General features: G+C 33.5%; 1 protein-coding gene across 9 annotated transcripts; it reads left to right on the top strand.

Moving 5' to 3' along the window:
• On the top strand, positions 1,417–11,924 carry LOC109331412. 9 transcript variants are annotated; one of them, XM_019565883.1, is made up of 10 exons: positions 1,417–1,597; positions 2,055–2,119; positions 2,340–2,341; positions 2,443–3,701; positions 5,132–6,491; positions 7,955–8,234; positions 8,583–8,690; positions 8,773–9,051; positions 9,736–9,879; positions 11,161–11,924. In XM_019565883.1, exons 4-10 carry the CDS (start codon positions 2,468–2,470, stop codon positions 11,347–11,349), a joined length of 3,594 nt encoding a protein of 1,197 aa, XP_019421428.1. In that variant the 5' UTR covers positions 1,417–1,597; positions 2,055–2,119; positions 2,340–2,341; positions 2,443–2,467; the 3' UTR covers positions 11,350–11,924. The 9 variants fall into 9 exon arrangements, with proteins under 9 accessions (XP_019421428.1, XP_019421429.1, XP_019421424.1 ...); XM_019565888.1 differs by lacking the exon at positions 2,340–2,341 and having other exon boundaries at positions 1,418–1,597; positions 2,443–2,989; positions 3,029–3,701; XM_019565887.1 differs by lacking the exon at positions 1,417–1,597 and adding an exon at positions 1,668–1,951.

Here is a 19,236-nt window from a genome sequence, read left to right as displayed (position 1 = left end):
GATAGTGAGAAAGGGTAAATATGACTAATAAGAAATATGAAGAAAAAGAGAGAATAGATCTGAAGAAGAAAATGAAGAGTTAGAAGTTTGTGGAAATGAAGAGTATGAAAGTTGAAATTTAAAGTCCAAAGTCATAATAACATGAATAGATGAAGCCCTTGTTATTCGTGAAAGATTGTTGATGTAATAATGAGTCTGCTGCAAGTATTAAATAAAGTAATTACATTGTTATTAATTTTTTTACAGAAACAAAATAAATGTAAAGACAGATATGCCCTGTTACAATCCAAGTGTCAATGATGTAAGATATCTATAAGGGTAATAACACCATCCCCTTCAATTCTTATTAATATTAAGATAGTAGATTGGATATCTGTCCTTTAACTTTTTTAGTCTTTACCTATAATAAAAAACACTTCAAACATTACAACCTAAAGACAGTTATATATATGCCCATGCCCTCAAATTGATAAATATTTTTTATTTAGACTTTTATACAAACTACAGAGTATAAGGAGACAATATTGTTTAAGCCCAATAGAATTATTATAGACAATAAAATTTTCCCTCCAATTATTCAGCATATAACATACCTAAAACTTGATGAATCCTACAAAGTATTCTGATGGTTAAGAATTTTAAATTTATCTTATATTTTACTACTCAACATGTTTTTAATAAAATAAAAGAATAATGAATAAATACATATGTTGAAATAAAAAACACAAACACAAATGACAATTTGAATCATAAATATCATTATTAAATTGGGACTATGCTAATATGATTTGAGATGACAACGAATGAATGTAAATGTCTGTGGCTAGAACACTATTCAACAATATTCAGTCACACTCCATTTATAGTCTACTTTCTACTTGTAGGCTTCTGGGTATCTAGCGATATGCCAATATTGATAAATTTAGATAACATTATAAAATTGTAAACAACTTATACTGTTTATTTACTTTAATTCTATATGTTGTATTAGACAATCAAAATGAAAATAACGATAAAAATTATAAAAAATAATTCAACACAGTATACAATGCATTAACAAAATCATTTTACTTAAACAAACATAATTCAAATGGTAGTTTAGGATAAAAGAGGTATATTAAACAGAATTTAATATATATACATTGATAATATAATTATTTTTAATATTATCATTATATTATTTATCATTTATATATTAATTATTATTGACATTATAGAGTAATAATTTTTGGAAATATGTTACTTTGGATCCCGGTACTAACAAGTTTGGGCACTCATTACAAGAACCCACCCCATTTAGCACTGAATTTTTAAAATATTGGACCTCACTCGAAACCAACTTGTAATAAATATTACCTATGATTAGTCAGCATGATGGGCAAAAGGGCAAGAACATGAAAAATAAATAAAAATGGGAAAAGATTACGGAAAATGAGGACGGAGTTAGTTCTGAAAGAAAAGAAAATAAAATTAAATAAGGACTCAAGAGAATATATCCCATCAACAGAACTAGCATCTTAGAATTTGAAACAGGTTTTATAGCCAGCCGCAAGGGTAAGAGGTTTCTTAAAGCACCAACACCTCCATCCACACTCAGGTTCCCTATTTTTTTATTAGTATTTTCCTTATTTTATTTATTGTAGTTGTTCGATCCATTTAGCCGACCCGAGTATTTGTCTCGAACCCGGTTTCTGGTATTATTATTATTTCTCTAAGCCTTGAAAAGGAAAAACTGGTTCCCAGATCTTAATTTTCCCACCCAATTTCGTGCTCCAAACGAAAGCCTTCAAAAACCTTTCATTTGTTTAACATCTTCGGGTTTTATTACTCGTTACTCCATTTCATTGGTTCCTGAATTCAATTTTCTCTGCACTGTTCACTCGTGTTGGATCCCTCTTCAAAACTCGCGATTTGCCACTTCCGATCCGCATTCCCAAATTTCACAACCTAGGTTTCGCCATTTTCGATATTGAAAGGTTTCTTTTCTTGCTGCATTTTATTTCTTATTTATTTTTTGGATTTTGGATTTTATTTTGGATATTCAATTGAATTAGGTACTTGCTTCTTCGAGTTCAAGGGCTCACAAATGATGCAACTAGCTTATGCCTTCTGATACGAGGTAAGCTTTCATCCCTTGTAGAAACAAATAAACGATGTTGTGGCAGAAGCAAAGGAAACATACATGGTTTTTTTTTCTTGTCTTTATTTTGAATGGCATATTTTTGGCACATTTTGTAATCAGCTTAAGTGCTTATTCATTAAGGTTTATATATAAAAAAGCTGATAAGAATGTCATAAACTATTTTTATAAGCTATTTTCATAAGTTATTTTTTATAAGTTGTTCTCAATTTCTCATAAGTTTAAATAAGCCCTCTATAAGTTCTTGCACACCTGGTTGTTTGAAGTTTATTACATTGTGCTTATTTCTTGTATGAATTTAGTTGGTAGGGGGTTGTGGCTTGAGTGATGATGGCAGAAACAAACTCGGTTGATGTGATTTTGGACTTTCTGAGGAAGAACCGATTTACTAGAGCTGAGGCAGCTTTGCGTAGTGAGATCAATAACCATCCAGACTTAAATGGCTTCTTTCAGAAACTTACATTGGAAGAAAAGGCCTCACGTGACACACCACAAAATGATAAGGGGAAGCTGGCTGTAGAGATCCAAGGGGCAGATTCTCGTGAAAGTGAAGTTTCTAAAGAACTGATTGTGAAGGAAATAGAATGTGGGGCTAGTAGAAGTGCATCTGAAACCAAATGGAAAACTTCTGCTCCTTCTATAAGTGAACGGAATAAATCGATTGGGACGAGTGACAAACACTTCACTTTCTCTAAGAGTCCAGAGGACAGTATGCTAGATTTATACTCACTGAAGTCCAATCCTAGCAATGGTCCTGCGGATCCGTACCAAAATGATACTGGTAGTAGGGCTAATAATACTTTAAAGGCTTCTGTATCTCAACAGTCAAAATATCAAACTAACGAAGATGTTGCTGCAACCAATAGTAATGCTAATAATACTTTAAAGGCTTCTGTATCTGCAACCAATAGTAATGCTAAGTCTGGTGAGGAAAGTACTCTGCTTGCAGCTAATAAACCCTTGTGGCTTGGAAGTAGTATTAAAGCATCTGTGGAACCAAAGTATGACCTTGTGGCACAAAGCAAAGAACCAAGGGAACATGATCGCCAACTAAAATTTAATAGTTCAGCTCTTAAAATCAACTTTTCAGACAATCCCTGGTCTAGAGCTGATGAGAATGCGAACTCATCTTCAGACCCATGGAATTGTTCTGTCAAGACTGTTTTTCCCTTCCCAAAGGGGGACATGCCTACAAGCTTTGATGGCACAATTTATTCTGACAAAAATGAGGAAAAAAGGTTAGAAATTAGTGATACTAGGGCATCTATAAAAGAGCAGGTGGATGAAGTAGGGAGAGCTATTTTCTTGGGCAAGTCACAAGGAAGTTCCGAACTGAAGATAATTAGCAGTTCAAGTTTTCCTCTTGTGTATGAAAATCAGAGGGAAGAGTTTCCTAGGCTTCCTCCTGTTAAACTCAAGCCAGAAGATAAGCCCTTGCCTGTTAAGTGGGAGGAGAAGTTTGAGCGAGATGGACCAACTTCGAAATTCTCTGGTGGCGACAGCACTTTATATATAGGTTCATATCTGGATGTGCCAATCGGGCAAGAAATTAACCCTTCAGGTTAGTATTATTGCTATTTTCTTATGATCCCAAATGTTCTTTGCATTTGACTTTGCAACTTCCTTCCTTGGGCTCAAATTAGAAACTGCATTTGTTGGTTCTGATGATGATAGTGTATTTTGTGTGCTTACTGGAACTTTTCTCATTCTAGATACAGGATTTAGTTTGTTCTAGTTTTGTCTGTTCCTTTGTACCCTGGATGTTTCAAATGCTGGTCCATCCATTTTGCTTTTTTTTTGGTTGGAAGTTTCTATGTTTGACAACTTAACATGTTAATTCATTTTATTGAGTTTTTGGATTAGTTGTGAAAAAAATATTATTTCAATAATTGATTATATAGATAATCAATTTTCTTTATATCGTTTATGATAAAATTATTGTTTTGGTATGTTAACCAAAAAGCGATTTTAAGATAGTATTATTAGTTTGGATTATTATGAAAAATAGCTTTTATTAAGTAAAAATTTCATAATTCAAAATAATCATCTGGTGCTTATATTCTAAACGCTCAAAGAAAATATTTTCAAAACAAATTCTTTTTCTAGTGTAACTAAAATAAGCTATAAAATATATTTGATTCGCGAAACATCTCGTAATTTGTTAAGAACAGCTTCTATGAACAAAAAAAGCTGTTACAGTCTTATGGGAAAATTTAAATCTTTCCATCAAACACCTGGCAGTTAAACCACCTCAGGAATGATCTGTAAATACGAGATAGGATTTTATCTTGGTTTTTAGTTTACTGTTTGGGAGTTGAACTTGGGAGGATATGTTATCCTCCACACAGCTGTATTTCCCCTTGTTTTTTCTAGGTGGAAAAGCTTATCTGTAAATTAGACACGATTTACCAAATCGTCATAGGTTAATTCTATGTCTAATTATTGTTATTTTTATTTATGATATAGTGATTGTGGAAAAATGTATTAATTTGAATGTTAAGAAACATTGCTTTCTGCCGGACTTGATGCAGGCTATCAATTTATTTTTGGTCTTTCCAATGTTTTGATATTCTGACAATGGCTTCTCAATAGTGATGCAAGAAATAAGCAAAGATTGGTTCTTTGTTCTCTTCAATTTCTTTTTTTATTAAAAGAAAAAAGTTGCATGAAACATATTCAAAATTTCAAAAACAATGTTCACCTTCCCAAGCAAACATAAAACCTCTCGGGTAAATAGTACTCTTCTTTTGCTCGTGTTGGAAAATTTATGGAATGGGTCAAGTCCTCCATTTAGAATCCAGAACTGATCCTAAATCAGGTCAGCTTTGTGGACACAATAAACCACAACTAACTGGTGATTTATTTCTCAGCAACTGATCTTATTGATATGGTACATTTTTATTTATTTTTGAATCTGACTGCACATATTTAGTTATTTGGTGGGTACACTTGTTCTAATGGCCGGCTTTGAATTTTTCGTATGTGAATCAGGTATGAAGAGGGCTACAGGGGGAAGCTGGTTATCTGTGAGTCAAGGGATAGCAGAGGACACATCTGATCTTGTATCGGGTTTTGCAACAATTGGTGATGGGTTGAATGAATCTGTCGACTATCCGAATGAATATTGGGACTCTGATGAGTATGATGATGATGATGATATTGGGTATATGAGACAACCTATTGAAGATGAAGCCTGGTTTTTGGCGCATGAAATCGACTATCCTAGTGACAATGAAAAGGGGACTGGGCATGGAAGTGTTCCAGATCCTCATGAAAGAGGTCCAGCCAAAGATGAGGATGATGATCAATCTTTTGCTGAGGAGGATTCTTACTTCTCTGGAGAGCGATATCTTCAAGTGAGTAATGTTGAACCAGTCACAGCTTCAGATGATCCCATTGGTCTAATAGTTACTGAAATGTATGGAAGTACCAATGATAATGATTTAATGGCTCAATACGATGGACAATTGATGGATGAAGAAGAATTAAGTCTAATGCGTGCGGAACCGGTCTGGCAAGGCTTTGTCAGTCAGTCAAATGAACTCATCATGCTAGGAGATGGGAATGTTTTGGATGATAGGGTGAGATCACGGCTAGAGAATATTCGTATGGATGATGATCAACATGGTTCGGTTAGGTCTATTGGGGTGGGGATCAACAGTGATGCTGCAGATATTGGTAGTGAGATGCACGAAACTTTGGTTGGTGGTAGTAGTGAAGGGGATCTAGAATATTTCCGAGATCGTGATGTTGGGGTTGGTGGCTTCAAACACTCACATCATAATTTGGATAAGAGTTCTATTAGTAAATCAAACAAAAATAAGAAGAAAAATGACAACAGTGAGTCAAATAAATATGCCAAAGGGGGTGGTAAGGATGCACAGTTGCAGATGAAAACACATGGTGATGGGAACTTCTCATTTCCTCTATCTTCGAAAGATGGCCAGATGGCTGAGGCTTCCTCTAAACAGTCCCTGTGGTCAAATAACTGCAATGCAGATGAAACTGATGAATGTCTTAATGCATTTGAGGGATCAGATGACATGCTTGCTTTATGGAAGCAAAAGAGCAGTGATTCTTCACCCATTAAAAGTTCCAGGGATGAAAATAATGCTAACCAAGTAAGATCCAGAAACTCTTCTCCAGCAACAGTGTCAAATTACAGATATTCTGAAAGAGAGCATATCAAGCCAGAAGAGGATGAAAAGGTTGACGCTGCAAGGGAGGATGATCTAGGGGCATCACTAGAGGATGAAGAGGCTGCTGCTGTGCAGGAGCAAGTAAGGCAAATAAAGGCCCAGGAGGAGGAATTTGAAACCTTTGATCTAAAGATTGTGCACAGGAAAAACAGGTATTGTTCACTATGTATTAATATATAGAATGAGCTATAATTAATAATCATGGTATTTACAGATCGAGATGTACATCTCAAATAACCTGCTTACTCTGTTCATCAATTTACAATGACTTGAAGTTAATAGTTTCAATGATTTTAAAACAATTGAAACTATATTGAGTTTTATGCATCTATCCATCCTATTTTGTATTATGGTTTGTGGGTGACTGTATATTTTTTATTACTATCTCTCCTCTTATGAATTCCAAATGTGAAAATCATAAATCTGTCATTTGCTTATCATAACTGTCATTTTTCTTAATTCTGAGCAGGTCCAAATTTTTTGTGAATGTTGTTTAGAGTAGTTAGTATGAATTTCTTAATCTGAGTGTCTAAGATCATCTCCAGTAGTCCAATGCGGGTTTCACAAAGTTGCGTAGAGTTTTATGCAACTCTTGCATAAGAGCATCTCTAATGGGGGTTGCACCACAGAGATGCAGGAAGCTTTGTGCAATTTTTGCACGAGAGTTACATTGTTTGAGAGGCGAAACATACACTGTGTTCTATGCAATAGTTGCATAGCCAAACAACAGTTGCACAACCAAGCAACTATTGCATAGAGTCAAATTGTCACACAAACTTAATTATATTTAAATGTCTCATCCCAAGACTTAATTAATGATTTCACAACCAAAATCCCAAATCAATTAATGTCTTACCTATGTGATGAAATTTTATGTAGTTGCATGATTGGAGTGAAGAGTTCTTGAGCAATACAAAGTAAAACACAGTGAGGTGGTATTGTAGGACTTACATAATGCAACTCAACAGAATTGCATGGCTGTAGATGTTCTTAACAATGAAAACTAAAGATAAAACTAGGATGGCAACAGATCTACATTTTGTCTTTTGATTTGTAAAACACTAAAACCTCCATCATTAGTGACTATATTTCTAATTCTGACCCATGATGGATAAAATGCATCATTTGTCATTAACAATGCTATAAAATACATATGTTCCTTCATTTAGTGTTCATGAAATTTGCACTGTCAATATATATGTATACAGCAATCCTGGCTTAGTTTACTTTTAAATTGAATCGATGATATTATGCCCGGTCATGTGATTGAGAAGTATACTGTGCTCTGAACTAGCTGATGACTGTTGCTTGATCTTTAGTTTTTATTCTCACATTTCATATAACGAAGAAGCCTCTGTACTTGAGGCAATATGGCATACATGTCTCCGTCATAAAAGCTCTTACTAAGATATCATTGAAATGATGGGATCCTTGTCCCTGCATGGTAAAGTTGTGTGCTACTGCTAATAATATCTGTGGAGCTTCTTTTAGTATTTTATTTGTTATCTTATATAAAATGACCTTGTTATGTTGTGAAGTACATGGTTTCTTGATTGTTCTTTCCCCCCCTTTGTTTGTCTTGGTAGTCTATCTTAAGCCATTTTTTGTTGCTCAGAACTGGCTTTGAGGAGGACAAGAATTTCCATGTTGTTTTAAATTCTGTAATAGCTGGAAGGTATCATGTCACTGAGTATTTGGGATCTGCTGCATTTAGCAAAGCTATACAAGCTCATGATCTGCACACAGGCATGGATGTCTGTGTTAAAATTATAAAGAACAACAAGGATTTTTTTGACCAAAGCCTTGATGAAATCAAGCTTCTCAAGTATGTCAATAAGCATGATCCTGGAGACAAGTATCACCTTCTCCGGTTATATGATTATTTCTATTATCGAGTAAGTGAATTTGCTGCTTTTCCTGCTATTACTATTACATTTTGATTTCAAATCAAGAAGTTGTTATCAAGACACATCTAAATTTTCCCAGTTATTTATATTATTTTTTACAATTTCCCTTTTTCTAGTTTTTTGTGGATTTTTATCTATAATGTTGTCAATGAGAAATTTTAGGTTATGTTGAATATTACTGCTATCTGTTGTTGTTTCTTATACACTTGTATCTTCGTATATAATACTGTATTTCTCATTTATGAATGCGCTATTTGTTAATAGTTGGACACCATTTTTGGTCCGCTGAGTCGTTGACTTTACCAATCACCATTCCACTTTCCTGTTGTGCTGCAGGAACATTTGTTGATAGTGTGTGAACTACTTAAAGCAAACTTATATGAGTTTCATAAATTCAATAGAGAATCAGGGGGTGAAGTGTACTTCACAATGCCAAGATTGCAGGTTTGTGGTGTGCCATTTAATTCATGTTGTTACTTTTCATTTTGTCTATTGTCATTGTAAACTCTTCTTTTTTATGTTGCAGTCAATCACCATTCAATGTTTGGAAGCACTCCAGTTTTTGCATAGCCTCGGACTAATACATTGTGATTTGAAGCCTGAGAATATTTTGGTTAAAAGCTATAGTAGATGTGAGGTGAAGGTCATTGATCTCGGAAGCAGTTGTTTTGAGACAGATCACCTATGCTCTTATGTTCAGTCACGGTCCTATCGTGCCCCTGAGGTTATTTTGGGGCTTCCATATGACAAGAAAATTGATATCTGGTCACTTGGCTGCATCTTGGCTGAACTATGTACTGGCAATGTAAGAATTATAGATGCTCAATGTATTTCAAAATGGCATAAAGTTTGATTTACACTTTTTAAATTTTAGTACCAGAAATATATCACTTGAGCTATTAAATTTCCCATGTCTAAAAGGTTTATTTGTTTACTACCTCTGGTCTAAAGTTAAATTTTGCTGGAAGTTGAGGTCACCACCTGATCTTTTTTAAGCAAGGCCTTTCATTTGTCCTTGATGATGGTATCTTTTAGATACTTAAGTTTCATGCTTAAATAAGACCGTACTTGCAATGAAATGATGTCAAGTCGTCAACTCCCCATCCGAGGGCTGCGTAGTTTTGTGCTGTATGTTAGTCTTCTTTGGGAACCAAGAATACCTAAAATTCATGTTAAACCAGGGGATGTGATTGTGATTATTCAAGTGTATCATTCTTTTTTAAAAGTTTGCAATTATGTTGTGAAAGCCTTTGTTCAGTTTATTTATTTCAAAGTGGTGAATTTTTTTCCTACTTTATTCATGGTTCAAATGATAATTCATCAGGATACTTTGACTTTCTGTAGTTGTGTGACTTAATATTAGTTTTTGGTGATATCAGTTGCAAAATTTCTCTCTTCTCTGCACAGCATCATAGCTTTCTTTCCTTTGTTAATTGTATACATAATTTTCTGCTACTTCCTCTGTGGCATTAAACTAAGTATGTTGCAGGTCCTCTTTCAAAATGATTCACCTGCCACATTACTTGCTCGTGTAATTGGGATCATCGGTCCAATTGATCAAAGTATGCTTGCAAAAGGACGAGATACATATAAGTACTTCACCAAAAATCATATGCTTTACGAACGGAATCAGGTAAGAATTGACAATTATATTTCTAATTTACTTTGTTTTCGAAATGGACCGGCCAGCAAAATGTAATCTTGAAGTTGATTTTTCTTGTCTGGGGCTATTACATGGCATAGGTAGAAATTTAATTTTTATTAAGGTCCCAATTGAAACTTGCACATCAGCCAACATTGCCACATGGCAGCTGGTGGTGGAAGGTGCTGCTGCGCCAGTAGTGCTGAAAATATAAGGGCATGCTTGATTTCCGGAAACATTTTTTTGTTTACATGTCCTCTTTTCATTTTCAATGTTTCCTATATTTGAAAACATATTCCGTTGTTTATACTGTTCTGTTCCTAAGCCATTTTTCTCTTATAATTTCTCTCCTTGTAATGTTATTCATAACATTGTTGATCCATATCGATTAAGAAGGATTTTGAGATCAACACTTTGTCAACGGACATGATTTAAGATAGAGCTTTATGACGCCATTTAGTTTATGTAGCCAACTTCTCCTAGTGGGATTAAGCCTTGGTTATTGTATTGTAATTATTCCTATCTTTCACACTTTCCAAATCACAGCCTAATGATGAGCTGCTATTCTTCCACTTAGGGTTGTGGCTGCCTTTGCATACAGACCATGCTCAATTCTATTTTCAATCCAACTGCCAACACTAGCTCGATTTCTTAAAATTGGGAGACAAAAATACCAACAGAGCATGCTCCTTTCTTTTATGTGAAAACTATAGAGAATAGTGAAACTATCCACAGCATCCTAAGGTTTCAGCACTGGGATGGGTTATTTTCATCTATGTATAGTTTTAGAAGGAAGATTAATTACATTGACTTATTGCTTCGAAATTAAACGGATTGGCCATGTAATAGTCAGATCATGCTAGAATCTTTTCAGGTGTTGGTTGTGGTGCATTCGGTTGTAACGGAATGCTACTATCTTTTCAAGATGCTGAGTGTCTCTTTAGTTCATTTGAGATAAAGTAGTTTTTATTCCCTGTGTTCCAATATGGTGTTCTGCCCAAGGACTGTGTGGAAGGGTGTCTTTGTGAGAGATTGACATGCTTTGCTGCATTAATTTTGCTCTTAGTTTTTGTTTTCTCTTTGTATTTTCAGTTTAGTCCATTTCTTTATTTCTTGAGGATTTACTGTCCTCTTGCTTTTCTTCTGCTCTCTTCTCTATATAGTCTTTATAAAAAATATTTTAGTTCTTGCAATGCTATATTGAAATTGCTGTTGTCATCTGCATTTTTTACTTTAATAATTGACACTAATTGTATTGTTAATAATCTACAGGAATCCAACAGGTTAGAATACTTGATTTCAAAAAAGACATCTTTGAGGCATAGATTGCCAATGGGAGACCAAGGCTTCATTGACTTTGTTGCTCATTTGCTTGAGATCAATCCAAAGAAGCGGCCTTCGGCATCTGACGCCCTAAAGCACCCGTGGTTATCATACCCTTATGAACCTATATCATCTTGAAGTATTTAAAGGGGTTCTTTTTTGGTGATTTCTCCTACCCTAAGTTGGGTTTGATTCATCCTTTGGTGGGAAGGTACCACATAAACTTCCTTGCTGCTTTTCATTACCTGTTTTGATGATGAAATGGAAAGAGTGGTGCCCTTTCATATTCCTGCATAATGCATTGAAAGATGTGAAATGCAATGCCCATCTCTCCTCCCCCTTACCAAATTGTATTCCAGTAAAACCATATAATATATGATCGTGGATGTAATTGGGTAATATTAGTTTTTTGTTTTCTTTGTTTTGATCTTATTGGAAGGGGAATTCTTAAGATCTTGTTGTACATGGTGTGTGTGATAATTCTTTCTAGGATATTTAGTAAGTATCTTGTGAAATAGATACTTATCAAAATTTTGCATGGGGTGTGGCACCACTGTTGGCAGCATCATTCAAATTAAGGCAAATCTGGTGAAATGTGAATCATTTAACACGTTATGTGGAAGTTGAAACTCAATTTGCCTATACTTTCAGTTTGAAGCAACCAAATTGTATCTCTATGGTATTAAGGAAAGAACATTGGTTTTAGGTTCTAGCGGTTAGATAGCAAATGGTTTCAAGTAATGATGTAAACCGTGGAAGGCATCCAAGTTTGCCAATTAATTATAAAGGGGTACCATTTTCTGGCAATATAAACAATGATTTTGTGATTTATATTAATGGATCTAAATCGTTGCCAAAATAGCCAGCAGTGCAGACATTTGTATTTGTCTATGCGAGTGTCTGAAACCTTTGTTTACTTTAAACATCAACTTTGTAGTGTGAATACAACATATTTTGTATTTGCGTCCTGATTGGTTTTTCAAGTATAAAAATATATTCATCAAAACTTAAAAAAGTGTCAGTTAAGAAACTTATATTAATTAATAGTGCTTTAAATTACATACCATAATCAGTGTTTTGGTGGTTTTGGGAATTTGTAATGACATCCTAAACACAATTACGACTGCATTTCGTAACAATTGTGGTAGACGTAACCCATGTTTGCTAAAAGATATCAATAAACACACTCAACCATATTTCATTAAGTGATCATTGATTTCATTAAAAGATGTCACAAAGGCATAACATATCACTATTTAGGGGAAACAAATCATGAGTAAATTACATTGACACCTCCTGAGTTTTAGTGAAATTATACAAACTACCCCTCACTTTTTTACATCTACACAAACTTCCCCTAATTTTTATACTTTCATTACACTGACCACCCTGCATAAGAAGAAAAAAAATGTAATATTTTAAACAAAAAATATGATAAACGCAATTAAGTTAAACAAAACATGATATATTGTGGAGACAAATCCATATAATATATGAGTCAATATTTCTTTATTATTTTTGGTTCATTACACTATATTATATGAGCGATTTAAACAATATTTCTTTAGAATTGTTGATGCATTTTGTAACAAAAAATAATAAAGATACATTGATTTGTATATTATTTAGATTTGTCTACACAATATATCATGTTTTGTTTAACTTAATTGTATTTATCACATTTTTGTTTAAAATATTACACTTATTTCTTATACAGGAGTGATCAGTGTAATGAAACTATAAAAACTAGGAGAGATTTGTGTAGATATAGAAAAGTGATGGGTAATTTATGTAATTTCTATAAAACTCAGGGAATGTCAATGTAATTTACTCTATACTAATCAGCCATCAAAATGTCTCAGCCATCAAAATGTACTTTTCTTAAGTTTTCATCCCATAGATTCTCATCAGCAAGACCAAGATGCTGCTGCTAATTATATAAGACCAATAGATCATGTGCCTTGAGACACACAATGCACATTTACAAAGATTTCAAACTGAGTTATAAAATATCAAGAATATACAAATACTTCGCATAACTTTTCTTGGACTTCTCTCTTCATCCGGGAATTAGATTACTCTCAACTTGATTTATCCTCTTTTATTGAGATTTCTAATAGTAACCTTCATACATGTCTAAACTACCTATTGTATAATTTTACTATCTTCTCTACAATTGGAGCTACTTTATTTTCTCTCTAAAACATTTATTTCTAATCATATTGTTAAATGGGCCCTTGTGATCCTTTGTAACCATTTCACTCTTGATCCATTTCTTCCCTTTTTACCTTCTTTAAAAAAAGCTATGCGACCAAGTCAGAAATGAGGCTTATGCCCTTGGGATTGAATTTCTCAATGTGAAACTTATCTTGGATCAATTCATTTGGAAATCAGTGGAAATGAAGCTTATGTCTCCAGCCAACCTTGATGTCCATGTATATAGTTAACAACTTCATTCAGGCCCGACCCTTCCTGCATGTGCAGAGTAGGTTTGCAACAGAGGGCCCATTTTATTTTGGGTAATATCTTTGTTATATTAAGTTATTATTATCTTTACTTAGGGTTAATATCTTTGTTATATTTTATATTACTAACTTTAGTGATTAGCTTATAAATTTATAGTTTGTTTGAGATCTTGTTTGACTATATTGTTATATACATTAATATTATTTGGAGAAGTCCTCATTTTTGGACAAATGTAAAAAAGTTTCCCCATAAATAAATATAAATTGATATTACATTTTTTCTTCTTCAAATTTTAATGGTAAGGTTATATATATTTTTTATTGGCTTTGACCTCCACTTTACTCACATCAAACATAAAAATATTCGATGAATATCACCTATTTTAAGTTGGTATCTCTAATTCTATCGTGCCCAATAGTATAATGTTATATAATGTTCTATTTTGTTTCAGCAAAAAGAAAGAAATGACACATAAGATAAAAATGAATATTTTTGATGACATACATAACATTATATTATTAGGCGGGACAAGGTTGTTGATACCAACTTGGAGTATGCATCGAAAAATGTCAGGGCTGAGCCTGACTTCAATGCTATACTTACTAAAAGTGATAACTACGTTCGAGATATCATGAGACAACATGCACTCAAGGTGGAGAGGGCTTTGGATGATGTTGCTCATAAATTGGATGTAGCAAAAAATTATTATGGTTAAGCTATATTTCCCTAGCACATTGCGCTCAACACATCATGGGAATTTAGGATTATTAAAACTATGTTACACTAAACTCATAGTTGGGATGATACTCATTGTGAAGTATCATAAAGTTTATAAAAAACATCAAACTTTATATATGTAGTAATCAACTACTTTTTCTTCTTAATTATTAATAAAATTTTAATTGTGGGTGAAATTTGTCTCGACATAAAAATAATATTAAAATACTATCAGAGCCACCGCCCCTAAACTGACTCCGTTGCTCAACATCTTTTACTATAGGTGTCCGACAAAGGTTAGGAATGTCCATTTATAGCCACCATGTCGAAATGCAATGCGTGCAGGAGGCGTTTTTTCTAAGTGAGACAAATCGTTAACAAGATTGTACTTGTTCTTGATGATTAGAGTATCATGTTGAAGTCGTCTAACCTTCTCTGCCAAAATATTGTACTTGTGTGTTCTTTATGTACTACAGTTTGCTCATTTTTTTTTATCAAATCCAAAACAAAGCTTTTGCCTTTTATTTGAACTTCGAATACATCTTTGTCTCCTGAATCTTTAATCATGCACATTTTGTCTTCAAACAAAATGTTATAGCCACTGAGGAACACTTAACAAATTTTGATTAATTTTAGAAACATATAAAACATCATGAATTAATTTCAAATATGTGTAACTTTTAATTGCAATTGTTCATTTGCCCCTTGTTACAATATATGCCCCATTTCCAATTCTGACTTTGAAAATAGCAGTTCTGTCAAGCTTTCTAAAGAGTTCTTGATCATAAGTCATGTGGTTTGTACAACCACTATCAATAAGCCAACTTTCTGTAGAACTGTTAGCATCAAAGCATGATACTGCGAACAATTGCTCTTCTTCTGGTTGATCATCAGCAGCCTTAACTTCTCTTTTTTCTTGTTGAAACTTGCATATTTTTTCCATGTGCCCTAACTGGTCACACTTATAACATCTTATATTATGCCTCCACCAACATCTGTTTTATGGATGATTAGTTTTTTTTGCAGTAGGAACAAGATGGAAAGACTTAATTGTTGCTACTTTGATTATTGTATTTGTTGTTTGTAGAACCTACAGTTTTGTAGTTGTTATTTTGCCTCATTTTTGTCATTCCAATAATTGTTGTTATGTTATTTAGTTTGGAAAACACTCTCCACTGATCCTTCTTGCCTCATAAGCCTTCTTTGTTCTTGTGCCTGTAATGCATTCAACACTTCTGCCAAGGTGATGCTTGACATATCCTTAGACATTTCCAGAGATGAAATTGCTGCTTCATATTTTTTAAGAAGTGTAACTAGAATCTTTTGAACTATTCTAAAATCAGAAAATTCAGTAACAAGGAGTCTTACATTATGGCAATGGCTAGAAGTTTATTAGAGTATTCTTTGTTTGTTTCAGAATCTCTCATCCTTTGTATCTCGAACTCTCGGATCAAATTCATCACTTGCATCCCTTTGACTCTTTCATCTCCATCATATTCTTTATTCATTTTAATTTTTATTAAAAATAACTTAAAATCATATCGTTAAAAATTATTTTTTTGTCACACGTCATAATCTCATCCGATATTTAACTCTTCACTACTTGCACAATAATTCCTCTAGCATATATGGTTGCCTAATTTCACCATGTTTAGTAAACTAGGAAAACAAAGCCTCCTAAAAAAATGATGATGCAACCTATGGTATAAATAAAATTACATGTAGAAGAGATATATTGCCAACTAGATTTAGTGTTTTACATTTCCTTGATGGTATCCAATCGGGGATAGTATACAAGTAATGGATGAAGTTTCTCTGTCCTATAATGATGGTGTCCCACTGTCCTTAGCCAATGAAATTTTAGTGAATAATATAACAATAATAGTTTTTTATAGGTTTTAAGTATCATTTTTTATTGGATAGGGATGTGAATGAGAACATGAATGGAGACAAGTGATCCCCATTCTCCAAGTAGTATACATTAACATTATTCACAAAAAAGGTGTTTACAAACTCATAAAGCATATAGATCCTAATAGCATGTTCGAATTGATTTCTCTCGAGGCTTCTAGTTTTGACACCCATAGTAGCTCTTCTAAGAGATCACAAGCCTCACGATTATATACTCTATCATTGTCCCGACCCAATTTAATTTTCAGTTGGAAATGAGCTCTGCGACTTAGAAAGAAATTAAGTCGATTTTGATCACTTCTAACTGGATAAAATGATATTTTAACTCGAGTTTTAAATTCGATAGTCAATTACGTATAGGATAATTTATTAAAATGGTACTATCACTAATTACGTGAAATTTTATGCATGATGGATGACATATCATCAAGAGTAATGATCATCTCCCTAGAAGTTAGATGAAAGCAGCAAGTATCCTCATACTCACCCTCAACAAAAACAGTTAACAATCTCTTATCTACTTTTTCATAAGATTTCTGGACAAAATGAATCAAATCGGAACAATTTATCATAATGCAAACAGGATGTTAGGGTGTTAACCCTAGCAACTAAGAAAATAAGAAAATAAGGATTTTAAAGAAACTAAAAATAGTAAAAGAGAATACAATTTTTATTCATGTCCTTTAATGATGATTAGCACTCTTTAAATAGTGCTCCATAAGATTCTATTTAATGACGTGAACCTCCTTTGGGGTGGTCTCGTTTCACAATCGTTCTTGATTGATGTATTACCTTTGACCAAGGTTGCTTGAGACATGGTTTAGGCTAGACAAATTTTTGGCTGAGACAAATGGAAATTGTGGCTTAGTAGAGACAAATATTATTTTGGCCAAGTTTGTGGGTGTTTGGCCAAGAAAAACTTGGTTTTTTTAAGGCAGCAAAAATTATATGCGTTGGATAAAAGAAATGGGAAATATTTGAAGGTGATGACGCCACAAACAAGAGAGTTGTTTGATAAGCCGGTGATATTCGACACAAGGAATGATCATTGATAAGAACAAAGGGTAATGCGCCACACCAATGATGATAAGCCTATGAACGCCACAAGGAAGGTTTCTTGATAAGTTCTAAGTTAATAGCAAAGCTCAACTAAAGAGGAATTAATCCCAAGCAAAATTCAACTTGTTATTTCTTATGGTAAGTATGAGTACAAATAGTGGTGGTCAAGCAACACATGGCTCCACGTGCAAATATGAAATAAATTACAATAATGAGTTTTTCCTTACTACTTTTCCCCGGCCAACAACTTAAGCATAGTCTAGGTACAATTTATTCTAGTAATGGAAAGTTTTGTGCCCATGAATTCTATGTGAAAGTATGAGTACAAATAGTGATGCTTGCTTGATTGGGTGCACACAACTTGCTCTATGTAAGGAATGAAATGACCCCAAGCTTGTTATGGAAAAAATCCCCTTGACCTTGATGATGATCACGTGACCTTGGCTCCTTATAGTAAGTTTTAATCATGCCATATTTTGAATCCATTCTTGTTTTCCATGCCTAATTGATATGGAAAGAATCCATTCGTCCCCTTGTGATTATGATGATGACCACACGACCTTATTACAAGACAAATAAATATTTTAATTTAAATGTAGAACTTCCTAAATCTACCCACAAAAAATAATTATGATTTATTAAAAACAAAGTAAACTAAATTTTAAGGGCATAAATGCCCTTCATGATCATGTTCTTCAGGATGAATGGCGTCCTTTATAAGCTTGTCCTTGAAGGATTTGGCTCTTGCCCTAGTCCTAGGGCCTCTGGGTCTTGAGTGACCCCTGAATCAAGGGTTGTCCCTAGCTGGTTTACATCATTTATTCAAAACATAATCAAATCCTAATCATAATTCAATTTAATCTAATCATAATCTTTAAACTTCATTAGTGAGCGAGTTATTATCTTGACTTTGGATGTGATATGCTCAACAATGCTATTGGGCTCGAATGGACATTCGACTTGATAATTCATCAAAATGGTTCATGGTGTTGCTACACTTTCGGTTGTTAAACCTATTGAATAGACCATGATGGAACAAAAGAATGGATTTGGTAATTCATCAAAAGAGCTCATGGTGTATCTGTCATCTAATTAAAAAAGCAAGTTGCTTTAGAAATGAGATTTAACTTGTCTTACATGTGGAAGTATTTTTTTTTGTTTGAAAAAACGCATGTAACCTTGTATACATGCATGTAGCCAAGATTATGTATGTTTGTTTTCCCCTACAAATAAACACACTTAGCCAAGGTTACATATGTTTACTTACTTTTGAACAAACCTTGGTTGTTGATGGGCGTAGAAGAGAATGCAAGAAGATTGGTATGTGTTGAATGGGAAACTTGAGGTGAGAGTTAAAGAGTGAAAAAATGAGTAGGAGGAACAATTGGACAAAGACTAGGGTTTGAATTGGTTAAAGGAAATGAGGACATTTTTCTGTTATTTTCGAAGGGTATTTTTTCACATTTTTGGATGAGAAATTAATCATTTTCAGGGTATACGAGTATCCTATCAATAAGTGTCACACCCAGAAATTCCACTCTTAACCTTTTGATCTTTCTGGAGATCTAGTAGAGTTTGTACTACTAGATCAATGTCTTGTTTGTCCATTAAATATAGTTATATGACATTTTTATCCCTAAAATCAAGTGCAAAACTAATAAATTTTTTCTGAAGATAGAAATATGATTCTCCACATATAAGACTTAAACCGAAGTGCTTACACAAGTAAAAAATATTACATGAATCAGCAATAACTTATATCTTTTTACCATTTGCCTTAATTAATCCTTATTTAAAAAATTTATACTTGGCTTGCTTTAGATTCAATTATCATTATATTTAGAAAATAGTATTGATATAGTTACAAAAACT

Source organism: Lupinus angustifolius, chromosome LG17 (genome assembly GCF_001865875.1).
Source record: "Lupinus angustifolius cultivar Tanjil chromosome LG17, LupAngTanjil_v1.0, whole genome shotgun sequence".
NCBI lineage: Eukaryota > Viridiplantae > Streptophyta > Magnoliopsida > Fabales > Fabaceae > Lupinus > Lupinus angustifolius.
The sequence above is the reverse complement of the archived record's forward strand: the minus strand, read 5'-3'. Positions and strand labels throughout refer to the sequence as shown.

Excerpts from the sequence above, each read along its gene's own strand:
- LOC109331412 (XM_019565884.1), top strand. The coding sequence starts at position 2,468 with ATGATGGCAGAAACAAACTCGGTTGATGTGATTTTGGACTTTCTGAGG. Across the intron at positions 8,235-8,582 it reads ATGATTATTTCTATTATCGA|GAACATTTGTTGATAGTGTG; the intron begins GTAAGTGAATTT and ends GTTGTGCTGCAG. Across the intron at positions 9,880-11,160 it reads TGCTTTACGAACGGAATCAG|GAATCCAACAGGTTAGAATA; the intron begins GTAAGAATTGAC and ends AATAATCTACAG.